At 40.0% G+C, this 19,082-nt stretch overlaps 1 protein-coding gene across 2 annotated transcripts in view; it reads left to right on the top strand.

Moving 5' to 3' along the window:
- LOC122974094 (zinc finger protein 408-like) overlaps positions 1-18,020 on the top strand; it is a 21,026-nt gene extending 3,006 nt beyond the window's left edge. For both annotated transcript variants that reach the window (XM_044341974.1, XM_044341973.1), the window contains 7 exons: positions 3,068-3,292; positions 4,598-5,149; positions 8,031-8,091; positions 8,878-8,948; positions 11,931-11,985; positions 14,913-15,107; positions 17,251-18,020. In XM_044341974.1, coding sequence (XP_044197909.1) covers positions 3,068-3,292; positions 4,598-5,149; positions 8,031-8,091; positions 8,878-8,948; positions 11,931-11,985; positions 14,913-15,107; positions 17,251-17,950 — 1,859 coding nt within the window. In that variant the 3' untranslated portion in view covers positions 17,951-18,020. The remainder of the gene's footprint in view (positions 1-3,067; positions 3,293-4,597; positions 5,150-8,030; positions 8,092-8,877; positions 8,949-11,930; positions 11,986-14,912; positions 15,108-17,250) is intronic.
- The last annotated feature ends 1,062 nt before the right edge of the window (positions 18,021-19,082 follow it).

Here is a 19,082-nt window from a genome sequence, read left to right as displayed (position 1 = left end):
ACACACAAAATGAACAGCCGACAATAATCTTATAAAAAAAAAAACATATTCATTTAAGTTTTTCAAGTCAAAATATGATACAATCTCATCTTTTCAGAGGTAAAAATGTGACATTTTAAGATTTGAACATTTAAAGGACCAGTGTGCAGGATTTAGTGGCATCTAGTGGTGAAGTTGCAGATTGCAACCAACTGAATACCCCTCTCCTCACCCTCCCCTTCCGAGTAGTGGTGTAATGTGACCCGTACAGATCGCCCCCCCCCCCACGGTTCAGCACACATGTGAACCACAGATTAACTGCAAAATTTAATGTCTCATTGGAGACAAAGTAAACAAACTGCTGTAGCTACAACATGGACAGACAGCGTGTCGCTAACAGGGATTTTGAAGAGCAACGACTAAACCAGCATCCAACAGGTGCATCTGGTGACATCTGCAGGTATGTTTATACGCTGTTTAATGTGGTGCAGCTGAGCACCTAATTCTAATTAGCTATCTAGCTGATTAGCTATCTAGCTGCTAACTGACGTTAGTGGTGCACTTTTCCCCGGTGAATGTTCGTTTGGCGGCTCGTTCAACAACCGTGAGTTTGGGGATTCGTTGCACCTTTTCCTCCAAGCGTGTAGGAAAACCTACAGTGGCTGCGAAACTTGCGAGAAAAGCAAAAGGCCCTCTCTAGAGCCAGTGTTTGGTTTGTCTGTTCTGAGCTACTGTAGAAACATGGCGGCCTCCGTGGAAGAGGACCTGCTCCCTCTGTAGATATAAAGGGCTCATTCTAAGGTAACGAAAACACAACAATTCTGTATTATACACAAACTAAAACATACTCATGAATATTTTATTCCATTTCTGCCAAGTCCGTTCCACTAGATGCCACCAAATTCTACACACTGCACCTTTAATCAATTAATCAAGACTGTAGTGCCGCCACATCATATAAACAGCAGATGATGTTGATTGGCACTTTTAAAGGGATGTTAAAGAAGCAGGTTAGACAGGCTGTGTGCAAAAAAAAGTGATGTTTGTTAACAAAAGTACTAATGAAACAGAAGCAAAAATTTACCCTTGGAAATTCAACAAAAATAACTTGGGCCAAAGCAAAGCAAACAAATAAAATCTGCAGCCTCACAGTAAGCTGCTACCTAATCTCTTCCCTACTCCGTCACAAGTGACCAGCGACTGGCCTTTTACCTTCTCAGCCTCATCTATCTGGGTCGTACCATCTATCAGGTTACGACAGGGTGAGCTGGACTGATACAAAGCTTCCAAAGACACAGAACAGTGACGTAGAATTTCTATTACTGCTGTCAATCACAATTTCCCCTGGTCACACACTCACAGCCACGAGTCCACCAAATTACAGAATGTCATTTACTACAGAACAGTTTTATCCTTCCTACCTCAACCTGACAACCTAATGACTCACTGCTTAGTGCAGCTAATGATGCACATCTGTTGTCACGATCACTGATGAAGCAGATGATCTGCCCGACCATCACAAAACTCTCAAAAAAGAAACATCACAACAGGACTGAAGCCCTTCAACAAAATGCAATATTGTGAAACACAAAGTACTCAACTGAAACCTGTATTCCATTATTTATGTAACACGACTGATAAATGAACAGAAATGAAATTAGTGATCTAAAACTCTAACAATGTTGGAACCAGGGCCCAGAGAAAAGGGACAGGAGCAACGTTCTCACAAAGACATTAATTGTTAATGAAAATAATTGTCAGTTTAAACTATATGGCCAAAACTACATGGACCTGGATCTGTTTTTCTTGGTTTAGGCCTTTTACTTCCAATGCAAAAATCTTAATGCTGCAACAAACAGTTTGAAGAAAACTCCCCCCCGTGCACAAAACCAGCTCCATAAAGAAATGTTTTACCAGTTTGGTGTTGAAGATCTTGACTGGCCTGCACAGAGCCTTGACCTCAACCGCATCCGACACCATGGGGATGAACTGTGAACTAGACCTTATTGCCTAACATCAGTGCTGGACCTCACAGATCCTCTTGTGGCTGAATGGGAGCAGATCCCTGCAGCTGGGGTCCAACATCTGGTAGAAAGTCTGAAACCAGAAGAGTGGAGGCTGTTATAACAACAGATTAATGAAAATAGTTTTAGAATGTGGTATTGAACAACTGCAACTAACAATTATTTTCATGATCCATTAATCTGACAGTTATTTTCTCGATTAATCAATTAGTTGTTTGGTCTATAGAATGTCAGAAAATGGTTAAAAATGTTGATCACTGGTGACGTCCTCAAGTGTCGTGACCAAAAGACCAAATAAACCAGAAAATATTCACATTTAAGAAGCTGGAATCAGAGGGTTAGGGTTAGGGTTAGCCCCTAACCCCCAACCCTAACCCTAACAACAACCCTACCCTAACCCTAACCCTAACCCTACCCTAACCTTAACCCTAACCCTAACCCCAACCCTACCCGAACCCTAACCCTAACCCTAACCCCAACCCTACCCTAACCCTAACCCTAACCCCAACCCTACCCCAACCCTATCCTAACCCTACCCTAACCCTAACCCCAACCCTACCCTAACCCTAACCCCAACCCTACCCCAACTCTATCCTAACCCTACCCCAACCCTACCCTAACCCTAACCCTAACCCTAACCCTACCCTAACCCCAACCCTACCCTAACCCTACCCCAACCCTACCCTAACCCTAACCCTACCTTAACCCTAACCCCTAATCCTAACCCTAACCCTACCCTAACCCTAACCCCAACCCTACCCTAACCCCACCCTAACCCTAACCCCAACCCTACCCTAACCCTAACCCTAACCCCAACCCTACCCTAACCTCAAAATAGTTGGCAATTAATTATCTGTTGATCAAATAATTGATTAAGTGCTGCAGCTCTGATCATGTATGTTTGTAAGGTTTGGGTGTCCACTTACTTTTGGCCATGTATTGTGCAAACCTCATGGTGAGTTGAGTGCAGTTATCAGGCTGTAGCGTCAACTCTCATGTAATCTATTTACAGTTAACATGAGTCAAATCACACTCACGTAGCTCAATTCTTCTTCTCTCTCCAGAGGCCACCCAGAAGGCCCAGATGCATCCTGGGAGCCGAGCAGAGGCGGAGCCCCAGAGGCGTGAGGCCTTGCCAGAGGGTCGCGGGGGTCAGCAGGATGAGCCCGGCCTTGCTCTGTCACCGGACGGCCCTGGGGCGAGTCCTGAGCCGCCCTCCCTCACACACACACCTGATGGCAACGCCGCCACGGACACGATGGCTTCAGACCTGCTGAGGAAACTGGCAGGTAAATATGTGTTTGTGTGTGTGTTTACTTTGTACATCCATTTATATGCGGACCAATTTGAGTTTTAGATTTTTGGAGTGAGGAAATTTTGGCCAGTCCTCACTTTAAGACAGATTTTCAAAGGGCTGATTCAGGGTTGAGACTTGGTTTTAGGCTTAAGGTCAGAATTGGGTTTAGCGTTAGGTTGAGGCATTTAGCTGTGATGGTTACGGTTAGCAGCCAAGGAATGCATTATACCAACAGATGTGCTTGTGTTCATGTGAAGTTGCAACAAATTTCAACCAAGATGCTTTTTATTTGCTGGATTATAAGAAAACAGACATTATTCTCTAGTTATTTTATCCATAAACAGTTTCCCAGGAAATTTACCATTTCAAAATATTGGAATATAAAATTACATACACCGCAATATTGATATTTTTTATATCACCCACCACCAAACAATGCTGCATTGGTTTTTTACGGCTGACTGCCACAACATTATATTTCTCTGCTCTGTTCAGAAGGTTAAAGATTATTATTGTGCCATAATTCAGAAACTGGGCCCCAAAATTTTATTATTGATTCAACTTGTAGTAATTTTTCCTAATAAAAGATTAATAGTTTAGTCTATAAATGTCAGAAAAAAAGGAAAAATCAGTTTTTAAGCTGGACTCAGATAATGTGTGGCATTTATTCCATATAAATTATTTAAATGATTAAACAATTATCTAAGTTGTTGTAGATCAAAATGTTCTTTCGGATTTAAGCAATATTTCCATTCTTTCATTAGCTGTATTAATGCAATTATGTGACATTTCCACATAAGAAATATTTATAGCGTAGCCCAACCAATACAGGATTTTTGAGGCTGATACTGAGGAATTATATATTGATATTTGAGAGTTTAAACGATCCAGTTATGATATATTAGCTGATATTTATTTTCTTTACACAACATATAATATAAACAACACACTAAAAATCACTGCTTTAATTTTTTACCCAGTTTGGGTCAATAATAGCACCAATACAATATTGGGTTTACTTTATCCTGTAGATATCTGTTATTTAGACCCAGTGTTACACAAAACAAGCTTTAGCTAAAAACTGTCACACATGTATTGTTTCTTGTACAAAACGATGTGCATATGACATTCAACAGATACACAAGTTATTAACAATCAATAGTAAACTGTGACATTTACGTTTAAAAAGAGTAAAGTAGATATATACACTTATACGAGATGTAATGAGCTAATATTGGCCAATTTATTGGTCTGAGAGCAGGTGAACTCACACTGACAGATTTCCCACCAATCACAGAGAGTCAGGAAGTGAACAGCCATGTCATGAGGGTCAAAGAGGAGGAAGAGCCAATGGAGGTCGACACACTGGTGGTCTCCGATCTTGTCCGTGATCGACCAGTCACTGAGGGGATGACCCCGTCTACCCCGAACATGGCGGGCCATCATCTCTTCACCATTAAAACAGAAGACCAGGGTCTCAGTGGCATCAAGATGGCGGAGCAGCTGCACCCTGGAGCCAAAATGGCGGAGCAGTGTCTCCTTGGCCTTAAAATAGAGGATGAATTGTATACTGGAGGCTGCCAGCCTGGCTCCAAGACAGCTGATGGCGTCGTATCTGGATCCACAAATTGTCAGTTTAGAGTGAAAATAGAGGATCGTGGCATCTCTGGAGCTAAGATGCCGGACCCGCTTTTATCTGGACCCAAAATAGAGGAGCAGCTTTTCTTTGGAGCCAAGATGGAAGACCAGTTCACCTCTGGAGCCAAGATGGCGGACCAGTGCCTCCGAGCAGTGCTGTGGCAGGACATGTCAGTGAACCTGGCATCCACACTGCTACATCAGCTCTCAGGTAAGGTTTTTTACCAAAACACAAAGAGAAGGTTTGTTTTTTGGTTTCAGGACAGGTGATACAAGAGAACCAAGTAATCTGAGTGGGATTTTCTGGTGGGATTGAGGAGATTTTCTGCCCTCTGGTCTCTGTCCAGGAGAAGGAAAAGTATCCCACTGTTAGGTTAAACTGCAATCCAGGGTCATAAATTTAAAAAAAATGTAAAATTGCCCTTGGAATTGGGATAACAGGGGCTTTTGAATGCCCTTGTAAAATAAACAGTTAAACAAAGACTTAATACGTTTTGCAAAGCGTGTTAGGATGCTCCATGTTCAAAGTGCAACTTGGAAATGTCTGGGACGACTAGGCTTCCATACCTGCACAACCCTTGCCCCCTCCTCCCGCTCGAGTATTGTGAGGTTGTGAAGCAGCCGGGACAGCTATTAATGGTAACGTTACTAACATGAAGTGTTTTTTAATTTATAAACCTGTCACACTTCCAGCTGAGTCACAATCGGTTTTGAAATTAAAGTACATTAGAAATCTGGACAGTCACTCTGTCTGTCATCTGTCCTGTGCCCAAAAAAGCTACCAAAGCTGTCATAGCACACGTTATTTTACATAACATGCCAGATAATCATGTTGTTGAGATGGTGAACTGTGATGTTACATAATGTTGTGTTTATTGTTTATACTTTTGAAAATAAAATATGCAATAAAAGGGTAAAATATTTACACAGTTATAATCTGTAACTGGGATTATAACTCAGTATTTTTACCCATTAAATGTTCTTGCTTTATAAGTTTGGCTGCTCCCTTTGCTTCTTTTAATAAGAGTCATTGAATATTGGTCTGTCATGCAACATAGATCTAAGGTATGGAAATCCTCCAAAATGCCCCTGAAACATATTTCATGAGGGCAAAAAAGCCCTTGTAAAAAAAAAAAGCTAATTTCTGACCCTGCTGCAATCTGGTAATCCCTGATAGAGCGCCAATTTACACTTATTTTCATTGTTGATTAATCGTTTAGTCTACAAAATATCAAAAAGTAATGAATAACTGTCCATCCATTTCCAAGAGCCTAAGATAACGTCTTCAAATATCTTGCCTGTTTCACCAATAGTCTAAAACCCAAAGATATTCAGTTTATTATAACACAGAAAAAGTAGAAAATAAAAAGGGGATTTTTGGTGTTTTTTTGCATGAAAAATCACTGATACTATTAATCGATTTTAACAGTTACATGCATGGTTTAGTCCGCATCTGCAGAACACAGTCAACTTTACTAACACACTGCAACACAAAGCAAATCCTCGTCCAAGAAGTTGTCCATACAAACTGTTTGGAAAAGGGCAGACACTTCCAAAAAATACTTGGCAGGTGATTGGATGACACATCTGTCTATCACCGTCTTACCTTACGAGGCAGCTGTCTGACAAGATCGATTCTCGGGTGACCTTGTGATGTCGTGATCTTGCGAATCCAGCTGCCTTGCAAGGTAAAATCCTTCCAGTAGACACGAACACAACAACTCATGAGTCAATCAGAACACACTGAGATAAAAACACTAATAACAGGCAACACATTATGATCTTTTTATGGTAGTCTGTGAAGTTAAATCACTTTTTTATGTTGTTGTTAATGGTTGATGGTATTAAAAAAATATGTATACTATGTAAATACTGTAAGATTTGCTCTCTATAGAACGTACTACAGCGTGTTCTACAAGAATACAAGATGTTTTTGGTTGAGTATAGATGTGTTTCAGTGTGGTTAGGATTTGGCAGATTTCTGTCCCTATGTTAGTTTTTGAAGATAAACTAAAAGAGTTTTGAAGTTAATACATTTTATATTTTTATCCAAAGCGACTTACAAGTGAGGCAAGACAACCAAGCGTTAGAAGACAGTGACTCAGACAGAGCTGTGGTACAGTTTCTGAAGTAGCTGACGAGGTACAAGTGCAACGAGAAAGACTATTAGACAGAAGGTTTTTTATTTATTTTATATATTCATAGTTATTAAAGTAAAAAACAAGTAGACAAGTGCATAAGAAATATCATAAACAACAAGAAAGAAGCTGAGTTTTCAGGTGTTTCTTGAAGGACCATTTGGAGCTGGGTAGCTGGTTCCACCATTTCAGGACCACAAACGAGAAGAGTCCAGATTATGATTTCATACCAGGCAGTGATGATATTACCAGACATCATCATGGCCTGATGAGTGACTCAGTGTAGGATGCATGTAATCATTTGTCCACAAAATTTTGTTGGTTGTTTGTGTTGAGTGAGAAAAGTATTCAATGAATTTGAAGGCTGTAGTCATTTAATGCTGTTTGTGTGAAAACAATGCAAATGCATCACAGTTTGGTCCATAATTGTTGCTGTTGTGTTGACTAATGGTGTAACGGTACGTGTTTTCGTCCCAAACCGTCCAGTACAGGATGTTCAGTTCGGTATATCAAACAATTCTTCTTCTACTTTTGTTGTTTACCGGCGGCTGGCAAACAGCTTTCGGCTGCTTCACTGCCAGCTACCGGATTTTATCAGTTCCACCCAAGGTGCTCCCATTCACAACATTGTCCATTCTGTAACCCAGACCCATTCGCCTGAGGTCAACCGAGATAAATATCAAACCCTGAATTTTGTGTACCATTACACCCCTAGTGTTGACTGTGTGAAGAGTTCTGAAGATGCGTACTCAGTATTGAACCATGCAGGTAACTAATCATAACAAACCGTGAAAGCATTGGCAATTATTTTTCTTTCGATCGATTAATGAATCGACTAAACCCTAAAATGACAACAACAACACAAAAAAGAAAGAACAGATTTATGTTGTCTTACGTTGGACATTCAAATTGATTGTTGTCAGTTGATGTGTTGGTGCTCTTGTCTGTCTGCAGAGAGGGTCAGTAAATCCAACAGTCAGCTGGTGGAGAGGACAACTCCACTCATCAGAAGCAGGTAACAGAACATTTCCTTGCAGTAATCCATTACATTATAGGGTTAATGTAGCGACCTCTGACTGCAGGGACTCTACGGTTTCATCTGCAGTGTGTCAGCAGCCAGCTGTATCTCCATCATGGAGGTCAAATACTCAGTGATGTGTAAATCTCAACCATCTTGCTGTGTCTTTCAGTAATGTTCTTAGTCAAAGTTAACAGTTTGCTGATTTGTTTTCCAATGGAACTGAAACTCTCTTGACTTCAGCTCTTTCAAAACTGAGAAGAAGCTCAGGCAGCGTGGTTTTGTGTTCTTTGTACGTGGTTAAGGAAAGCCTCGCTAGACATGCAATGTGATTGGAGCAACGTTCATGTCCAAAGATAACTCTGGCGATTTTCTATATTTTTCTTATTGTCAACAAATCTCATGTTTGGAACCAAACCAACAATGAACTGATCTACTAAAAAATATTGTGTGTGTGTATCCAAAGCCTGATATATCTTATTCCTCTGTGTGGTAGACCTCTGTTGTTGTCCAAAAACTATTAAAAACACATCAGCAAGCCACACCGCTGCACTGGGTGACATGTTCCTTCATTATGAAGAGTTCAGTGACGTTAGTTTGTTTAGAAACTACTCCCTGATTGGTCAAACTCAAACCTCCAGACTGCAGCAGCTTGTGTACATCTCTCAGTCAGACTACAAAAGAGCGCTGGTAGTCTCTAGGGGAACTGTAAACATGCTTTGTTTTGACTTTTAGTGTGTGCTCACCTGCATGTGTGTGTGCATGTATTTGTGTTTCCTATAGTCCTGTACTGAAGGTGAATGTCAACCCACCTCGTTCCTCCCCCCTATTGAGCGTCCAGGAACCTCCGTATGGTAATATACTGTACACACACACACACACAGACATACAGTGTGAGTAGCTACATGTACTTAGACACCAACATAGTGTTTAGATAATAATACAGAGGCACTGTGTGAGAAAGCTCACCAGCTCCTGTTTTGCATGAGGAGGCGTAGACCTTTGAATGTTGATAAATGTCTCATGGGAGTGTTTTTTTTTTTAATCAGACTGTATACTGAGTTAGTGTCATGCTTATCATTGATGCGTCGCCTCGCAAATCTCGGTGTAAAATGCAATAATGAAAGATGACACTGTCAGTCAGAGTCGAAGGATTAAAGGAGCCGACAAGTTCAACACTGAACCACTGATCCAACTGAACTTACAATGAGTATTGGTATTGCAGGGTATGATGTCATGCTATGAAGACTAGAGCTCAATTGTCATCTATACCCATGTAGGGTTCACAGGGTTATGCTGATTACATTTGGTTATCAGAAATAATTAATAATTAACCAAACTCGTATCAAATCCACCTCAGGGGCTCTGGACAACCAATTCACTGATTCAGTCTCATTGGCGATTTAATCCTAAATTTTGATATTCCAATAATAAGTAAAATTGCCAAAATAAAGGATGAAATCCGGTCAAATGATTAGTGCCTAAATCCAGCTATAACCTTGTTGCAGCTGGTTTGTGACACCAATGAAATAACAAACACAACAAAGGCAATTTGGACAATATTCAGGCGAGAACCACCGATACAACTTCCTGTTATAACAGGGTTTATTATGCTTAACAGGAGTAACTCTGCAGACAATACTATTTAATCTATACAATAAATGTTAAACTATATACAGGTGTGTTACTCGAGAACTGAACCAAGCTTAAGCTGAATCTAACTCTACACCGTGGCCAAGCGGTCCGGATAAGAACCCGTGGTCTCTTTGTTCCTTTGTTCTTGTCTGATCAGCTTGTTTCTATCAGAGGACGATTTGAAATTGTCCGCTGGTTTTATTGGTAATATGACGTCACAGGTCACAGTGGCCAATGGCTCAGGTGGAGGTGTTGGACGTAAAGGGCTTCTGGGAGTTTGAGTTCAATGGTTTCCTTTGTTTTTCCAAACAAAGAGCATGCCTGTTCAATCGCCATCTGAAATGGGGCAAAGGCCCTGCACCCATCTTAATGAAGATTAGGGCTGCAACTAACTGTTATTTCATCATTGATTATCTGCCAATTGTTTCTCAATCAATCATTTGGTCAATAAAATGTCAGATAATAGTGAAAAACAATTTCCCAGAATCCAAGGTGGCAAAACCCGAAGATATTCATTTTACTTTTATAGAGGATATGAAAACCACCAAATATCTAGATTTGAGACTAGAACCAATTATATTTGGCATTTTTTCCTTTAAAAAAAAGTCTCAAATGATCAATTAATTATTGAAATTGTTTAGGACTGAAACTAATCATTATATTCTGTATCACTTATGCTGTAGATTATTTTCTAGATTAATCATTTGGTCTATAAAATGTCTAAAAAAAAACTAAAAAAAATTGCCCTTTTCAATCTCCTAAAGCCCAAAGTGACGTCTTTTTTTTAATTATTCTTAATGAATTGTTTATTTTGTCTGACCAACAGCCTAAAAGCCCAGAATATTTAATTTACTATCACATACGACTAGAGCTGCAACGATTAATCGATATGTCAATCAACAGAAAATTAGACAACTATTTTAACAATCAAATAATAATTTTTTAAAGCAGAAATGCCGAATATTTGCTGGTTGTGGCTTCTCACATAGGAGGATTTGAAACTTTTATGTGTCATAAATGGCAGTAAACTGAATATATTTGGATTTTGGACCATTGATTCAACAAAACATGACATTCGAAGGCATCACCTCGGGCTGTAAGAAATTATAACGGAGATTTTTCACTGTTTTCTGACATTTTATTGACAATGAATTGAGAAAATAATCAAAAATGAAACGTTTATTGCAGCCTTACATACGACAGATAAAAGCAGAAAATCCTCACAGTTAAGAAGCTGCTAACAATGAATGTTTTCCATTTATAACATAAAAAACAACTTGAAAGATTAATCAATTACCAAAATAGTTGTTGATTAATTAAATAAAATAAGTTGTTTCAGCTCTGAAATAGTTGCAGATTAATGTTTTGCAGATCAATTCATCAATCAATAAGAGGCCAAATATTTTAGTTGGAGACAATCAATGAATTCATGAGCTGATATATTTATAATGAAAATTATTATGGTAGCGTAGCAGTTATATACAGTTAGAGCTGCAATGATTAATTGATTAAACGATTAGTTGATCGACAGAAAATTAATCGGCAACTAAACTGATAATCGAATAATCTTTTTCATTCATTTTAGTAAAAATGCCGTCACATCATAGCAAACTGACATCTGAAGACATAAGAAATTATATAAGAAAAAAGTTTCTGACCCCTCATAGACAAAGCAATTAATCGATTAATCAATAAAATAATCAGCGGTTTAATCAATAAAGCTCTCTGATGGGAGCGTCCCACAGTGACTGAAGCAAACCGCGCAGTCACACATGTGGTTTGTATCTTAACATTAACAACACTTTTATATGCACAGACGCCACTAAATCAACACTTTTAGGGAGGATTTTGTGCATTTAGTTTGCCTGCAGTGTTTTTATTGCTGCCTTATTATTATTACTATTACTTTTTAATGATTATGTTTCAGTATGATGTGGTTTTTTTTCTCCGTGTTATGGATTCATGCTGCCATCAGATTGCCCTTTTGGTTTATAATAAAAGTGGCACTGAGGCGAACTGACTCTACACAAACACATTATCTGCAGTCACAGAGAAGTTGAACAATAATAACTTCCTGAGGGACTCATCATTAGTGGACTTTGGAGTGCAAAGAAAAAAAAAGAAAAGAAAAGGGAGAGATTTACTTCATGAAAAGCTTTTCAGAATAATAAAGACTTTGTTTTTTTTTTTTCCTCCTTCAGGAACCCAAACCAGCCTCAGCAGAAATCAGACCACAGGTTGCTGTTACTTCTACAGGTACTTCATGTTTTATATATTTCTATTGTTTGTATATGCCAAATAACAAATAGATTATCTCATGAAAACATTATATTAGAGGTGTGCCCGTATACAAATACATTATTCGACAAAGCACAAATAATAGGTTTTTTACAAATATTTGTTTCATACAAATATTTTAAAAAAATATTTGTTAGGTAGAGGTCTGTCTGCAATGAGTAAAGTTTTAGCTCAGTAGTCAGCGCAGTTGTCTATGATCTGGGAGACTCCAGTTAGAGACCCAGTGTGGGGATCTCCTTCATAAGGTAGTTTATTTATGAACACTTATTGTAACACTTTAATTTTCTAAATTCAAAGTGTAATAAAAACAAAAACAGGATTTTTAAGCCTCTTTCCACTTTTATTCGAATACAAATACAAATAATTTTGCTGCCTCAACAAATACAGATACAAATATAGATACAAATATAGATACAAATATAGATACAAAGATACAAATATAGATACAAAGATAGATATAAAGATACAAATACAGATACAAATATAGATACAAAGATACAAATACAAATAATTTTGCTGCCTCAACAAATATAGATACAAATATAGATACAAAGATACAAATACAAATAATTTTGCTGCCTCAACAAATATAGATACAAATATAGATACAAAGATACAAATACAAATAATTTTGCTGCCTCAACAAATACAGATACAAATATAGATACAAAGATAGATATAAAGATACAAAGATAGATACAAATATCGATATAAAGATACAAATATAGATACAAAGATAGATATAAAGATACAAAGATAGATACAAATATCGATATAAAGATACAAATATAGATACAAAGATAGATACAAAGATACAAATACAGATACTGGGATCTCTGCACATCCCTACATTATATATACACACAGTAACTGTTATGGGGGGCAGAGCAGGTGATCCCAAGTGCAGACACAGGCGAGGAGACGGATATAGTAGGAACAGGTATTTATTTTAAAGCGAGGCCTGGGGGGGGGGGGGCGCTCGGACTGGTAGCTGGGAACCCGGGGGCTGAGGCAAGCTGGAGCAAAGGGGAGCAGGTCCAGAGTAGGAATCGGTGGGGCAGAAGCAAGAGTAGAGCGAAGGTCCAGGGCGAGGAGGAAGCAGGGCAGACGAGACGAGCAGGTCCGGAGACGGAGCAGACGGGACCACGGGGAACAGGAGACGAGGGACGGGAGCCAGAGCAGATGGGGACTGCAGGGGAAACCGGAGACAGGGTTAGACCAGCAAAACAGGCTATAAGGAGATAACAGGAGAGACGGAGGCTACGATCGGGCCGTGTGTGGAAATGGCAGGGCTGAGTAGAGGTAGAGGTCTTGATTATGGAGCAGGTAGGGAGACACAGGACCAGAACAGATCATTGTCAGTTTCCATTTAGTTTACGGTGTTTCTTCCTTCATTTGGGATTATGCCCATTTACCTAAATCTAATTCTAACTTTTAAGTTTGCCATTTAAAAATGAAGAGAAAAGTAACAGCAAACAGAAATTATTGACTTTGACAGTTATAATCCACCTCTATCATCTAAATAGTCTCTTATTTTAAATCTCATCTGGAGTGTCAGCACTTAACTCAGAAGCCAAACATCACAGCGGGAGGTGAGGGATGAAATATTCACCGAGTTACTCTGTAATTTAACATTTTAACCACGGGGGGAAATGACAGGATCTGGTCTCTAATAGACGTGGACATTCAGCCTCCACTTCACGCAGGCAAAGATGCTGCGTGACGTGAATTCGAGTTCAAAAATCCTCCTCGGAGTCATAACTCAGTCACATCTGAACACACAGACATGAAACACATATTGATATCACTCAGTGTGACTTATACTTCCCGAGGATGTTAATATCTCAGATGTCCATCACCAATAAATCCACTTAGAAATCAGAGAAAAAAGAGGCTTTAAAACCTGCCGGAGAATTGTGACAATTCTTCAGTATCAAAGTATCCAGTGATAGTTGTCTGTACATCCATGTCCATACTTTTAACGGCCAACGTATGGGTAAAATCCAGACTGACTAAACATTTATTTGACAGCTTTAGTTACTTTTCAGATGAAGATTTGACACAATGGATAATATAACAAGCTTTTAAAATACAACACATTGTTAAAGATGAAACCAGTGGTTTCCAACCTTTTTGTCTTTTGACGTCTTACAAAAAGCAGTGTGTAGTCGGGGTCACATTTCACATGTCTATGAGTTGTTAACAGCTCCACCAAATAGTGATTTCTCCCTCTAAACTTCTCACATGCTTTCATTTCAATAAATGTTCAAATGATCCAATATTTCAGCAAAAATCAAAGATTAGAGAAAAAGTCCAAAAACTGAAAACAGATTTGTGTATCAGAACTTTGTTTTTTCTTCTTTCCTCTCCCATTAATCATCTCACGACCCCTCAGATTTATCTGCTGACCCTTTGGAGGGGCCCGACCCCTAGGTTGGGAACCACTGGACTAAACTAGCTAACTGTATATAAAGTAGTGTAAACTAGCTCCACCTCCAGCAGCTACAACAGTAACATGCTGCTCTAACACTGATGCTTCACTATTAATAATCTAATGATGTCATATATAATAATATATCAGTCAGAGGGACCAAACCACTACTTTTACTGCAATACTTTAACTACATCAAGCTCATAATACTTATGTACTTTTACTGCAATACTTTAACTACATCAAGCTCATAATACTTATGTACTTTTACTGCAATACTTAAACTACATCAAGCTCATAATACTTATGTACTTTTACTTACAACAAGTATTTAGGTCTAACACTATTAAAAGTCATATTAGTACGAGACGTTTTCTGTTTACAGGAAGAAATATTTAGAAAAATCAAATAACTGTTGCCATGGATACTGTAACACTTGTTTATCGCCCCTCAGGTGTCATGTATGTGGGTTTGAGACGGAGGGGCGGGCCCTTTTCCAGAGTCACATGACAGAACACCGCCAATGGGAGCAAAGCTCCTTCTCGCTGCACTGCTGCGTGTGCGACCACTCGACCAATCAGGAGGCAGAGATGAGGGCTCACGCCGACACGCACTTACAGGGCGACACGGGAGCCAGCGGAGAGATGAGGTGGGTTCACTTTAAATGTGTGTGTGTGTGATGGGACTTTAACTAGAGCCTGACTGATATCTGAGAGTTCAAATATCCGATATTATTATATTAGTTTGTAACATTTTTGATAATGATTCCTTCAGTTTGAGTCTAAACAGATTGTAACTAAGTAACAGGGAAAAAAAATTTTGAGAAATAAAATTGAGAAAAATGAGAAATATAAGCAAAAAGTCGTAATTTTAAGAGAAACTTATCTACGTACAGTGAATATTTAGTGGAATACTGTAGTAGTGTCAAATCACATATTTCTGTTAGTATACTTTCATATAGTACACTGTGTACACTATATATTACTGGCATAGTGTGTGAATTTCTACAGAGTAGTGTCGTCTCAAATCAAACACAGCCATTGTGCACTTACCAGAAATGACGATCGCAAATTAGCATTAGCTAGCGTTAGCATTCACATTAACGTTCGCGCTACCAAATCATTACAGACTGCTAAATTAACCCAAAAAACATACTGATGGCTTATATCTGACAACAGTATAGTGATGCTTAGTGCTAAAAAACACATGTATAATGTGGTGATGTTCACCATAGTTACGTAGCCGGCCGCCATTTCCGGTTTGAAAAGTGGTCCCTCCCCGTAGCTACGTAGCCAAGATGGCGACGATTGAGGGCGAGAAGTGTCCGTTGTTCCACACTCAACTTTTTGACTGTTTTGAGTGCATTTTCCGTTACTCCTCAGTATGAACGCACTTATGCACTCAAAATGTGAAGTGTAAGTACAGAAGTATGCGATTTGAGACGCAGCACATGACTTTATTCTCATAACGTTATGACTTTTTTTCAAATATTCAGAGTTTATTCTCAAAATAACTTTTCTTCTTGAAATATTACACATTTTTGAATCTACAGTTAAAAAATAGGCTCTCTTGTGGACAATGGTGACACTGGTTCCAAATAACCTCAAACAAATCTTATATTTTATTATTATATCTTGATATTTCTGCAGTTTCTTGTTACTTATCTTGGGATTTATCGGCCATGCAGATTTATCGTTCAGGGTCCAGCAGGAAGTCGAGTTTAAAATATGTGGATGAGAAATATACTAAGATATAATTTACAATTGTACACCAGTTTGTCTCTAATCCAGAACCAGTCTAGGTAATAATATTGTTGACTCGACAGTCGGAGAACAATACAGAATGTCAACTTTAGTAGAGTTTGATTAATTGGTCAACAGAAAATCAATTAATCATGAATTGTTATTCAAGTAAAATGTCAAACATTTTCTGTATTCTGTGGATTTGATGCTTTTTTCATCCATATAAACTGAATATTTCTGGGTTTTTTTTTAATAAAACGAGCTATAAATACATCACCTTTGACTGTCTGAAACTATAACGGACATTTTTCACTATTTTCTGACATTTTACAGACAAAATGGTGAACTGATTAATTGAGAAAATAATCACCAGATTGATCAATAATGATGAAATAATGAAATATGTTGGTTGTATAGTGAACTCTATAGTTACTCTGCATTAAATCCTACATCATGATTCGTTTGGTGAGCAGCTTCAGCCTGAAGGTCTCATAAACACCTGTGTGTGTGTGTGTGTGTGCGTGTGTGTGTGTGTGTGTGTGTGTGTGTGTGTGTGTGTGTGTTCGTTTCATAATTGGCCTTTTCTTATAGTAGTAAAAGCGCAGGTGCTTCTAATCACATTAACGACGGCTCTGTTTTATCTAAGTGTCCCAGTAAGACCAGTAAGACATGACAGTGACCCAGTTCAGCCGTCGTTAATTTTATTACCGACACCTGTCACGTGTCAGAATGTCAAGATGTCTGCTGTGAAAAAGCCGTATTGTGAGAGAGAGACGAACCGTCTGCTGAGGCGAACAGCAACAGTCAGAAATCACGCGGCCGTGGGCAGGTGCTGCGGTGTGTGTGTGTGTGTTCGTGTGTGTGTGTGTGTGTGTGTGTGTGCGTGTGTGTGTGCGTGTGTGCGTGTGTGTGTGTGTGTGTGTGTGTGTGCGTGTGTGTGTGTGTTTTAGTCTCTGCTTTATATGTTTTAACTATGTTATGAGAAGGAATGTTAGCGTGTGTGTGTGTGTGTGTGTCATTAACCTCTCCCCCCCCCCTCCTGACTCCCAGATGCCCCGTCACCCCTCCCACCGCCGCCACCAGCAGCGCTCCGGCAGTTGCCATGGCAACCCAGCCGGAGACGAACACCTCTGAGCATCGCTGCCGCATCTGCCAAAGGTCGTTTCCAGGGCAACAGGAGCTGCTGGTTCACTTCCAGGGTCATCGCCAAGGCAACCAGTACCGGTGCGACCGGTGCGGCCACCTGACGCGGACAGCCAACAAGCTGGTGGAGCACGTGCGCGTGCACACGGGGGAGCGGCCGTTCACCTGCGACCTCTGCCCTTACAGCGCCAAGAGGCGGGACAGTCTGCGTCTGCACTGCAAGGTCAAACACGCCGCGCACATTAACGGGAACGCGGCGGCGGACGCGCCCGGCGACGTGCACACCCACCGGTCCTACGTGCACGGAGACAATCAGCGTTCAAACAAACACGTTCAGCGGCTGCACACTCCGCCGAACGCACACACTGCTGCACCCTCCTCCTCCTCCTCCTCCTCCTCCTCCCTTCCTCCTCTTCATCCTTTGCTCTCTGACCGAGCGGGATGGAGGGATTTGTCTCCTCTCCTCCCCATCACAACGCTCATCTCTCTGAAACCTCGCTGTCCTTCATCCTCCTCCTCCTCCTCCTCCTCCTCCTCCTCCTCCTCCTCGTCTTCCTCCAACAAACACTCCTTTCTCGGTTATCTTGGTCTGACAAGTTCTTTGTAAATGCCTTTTTTCTTTTTCTCCTCCTCTCCTCCTTTTCTCCTCGTTTTTCTCCTCTCCTCCCCTTTCTTGCCCTCTCTCCTCTTACGACTCCTCTTTTCTCCTCTACTCTCATCTCCTCTTTCTCCTTCTCTGCTCTCCTCTTCTTCATTTTCTTTGTCCTCCTTCTTTTTCTCCCCTCTCCTTGTTTTTGTTCTCTTCCTCTTTATCCTCTCGCCTCCTCCTCCTTTCCTCTTCCTCTCCTTGTCATTTTTTCTTCTTTCCTTCTCTCTCCTCCCCTCTCCTCACCTCTCTTTCTCTCTCCTCCTTGTTTCTCCTCTTCTTCTATTTCCTCACCCCCCTCTCCTCCTCCTTTCCTCTTTTGTACTCTCCTTGTTTCTTGTCGTTTATCCTCTCCTGTCCTACTCTCTCATCCCCCCTCCTAATTTTTCTCCTCCTCTCCTCCTATTGTCTTTTCTACTCTGCTCTCCACTCCTTCCCTTTCTTTCTCTCCTCCTCATTTCTCCTCTTCTCCTCCTTTCCTCTTTTCTCTTTTATTCTCCTCTCCTCGTTTCTTCTCTCATCTCCTCTCTCCTCTCTCCTTCCCTTTCTTTCTCTCTCCTCCTCTCCTTCTCTTCACCTCATTTACTCTCTTTTCTCTTTCTATCTCATCTCTTCCCTCCTCATTTTTCTCCTCTCCCACTTCCCTATTTTCTCTTCTACTCTCCTCTCCTCCTCCTCCTCCTCCTCCTCCTCCTCTTCTATCCATCCTCTGGACTCCTACAGTGATGGATGTAAAGCTCTGTAATGTATCCAAGGTACTGTCACTCAACACTATGTATGAGAATGTCAAACAGCTACTGTTATGCTCAATGCACTGAACTCACAGATAAGGAACGTTTTTGAATTTACTCAACTTTTTGCATCATGCTCGTGATTTTTGCTGCATTCCTGCCTGCTTTAGCCAGTCATATAATCACTGAACTCTTTAGCTATTTAACCGTGTGACATATTTATTGCCTGTCTCTCTCGTCCTTCAGAAACCATCAACTTAAAAATCTTCTCAATCTCGTCAGACAGATCAGTTTACGTGTTGATTCACTTCTTTTATTGTAGAGAAAATCACCCTCTCAATAAGTTATTTAGTTGCTTTTTG

The sequence above is a fragment of the Thunnus albacares genome, chromosome 22, assembly GCF_914725855.1.
Source record: "Thunnus albacares chromosome 22, fThuAlb1.1, whole genome shotgun sequence".
NCBI lineage: Eukaryota > Metazoa > Chordata > Actinopteri > Scombriformes > Scombridae > Thunnus > Thunnus albacares.
This window is presented reverse-complemented; position numbering and strand designations above follow the sequence as displayed.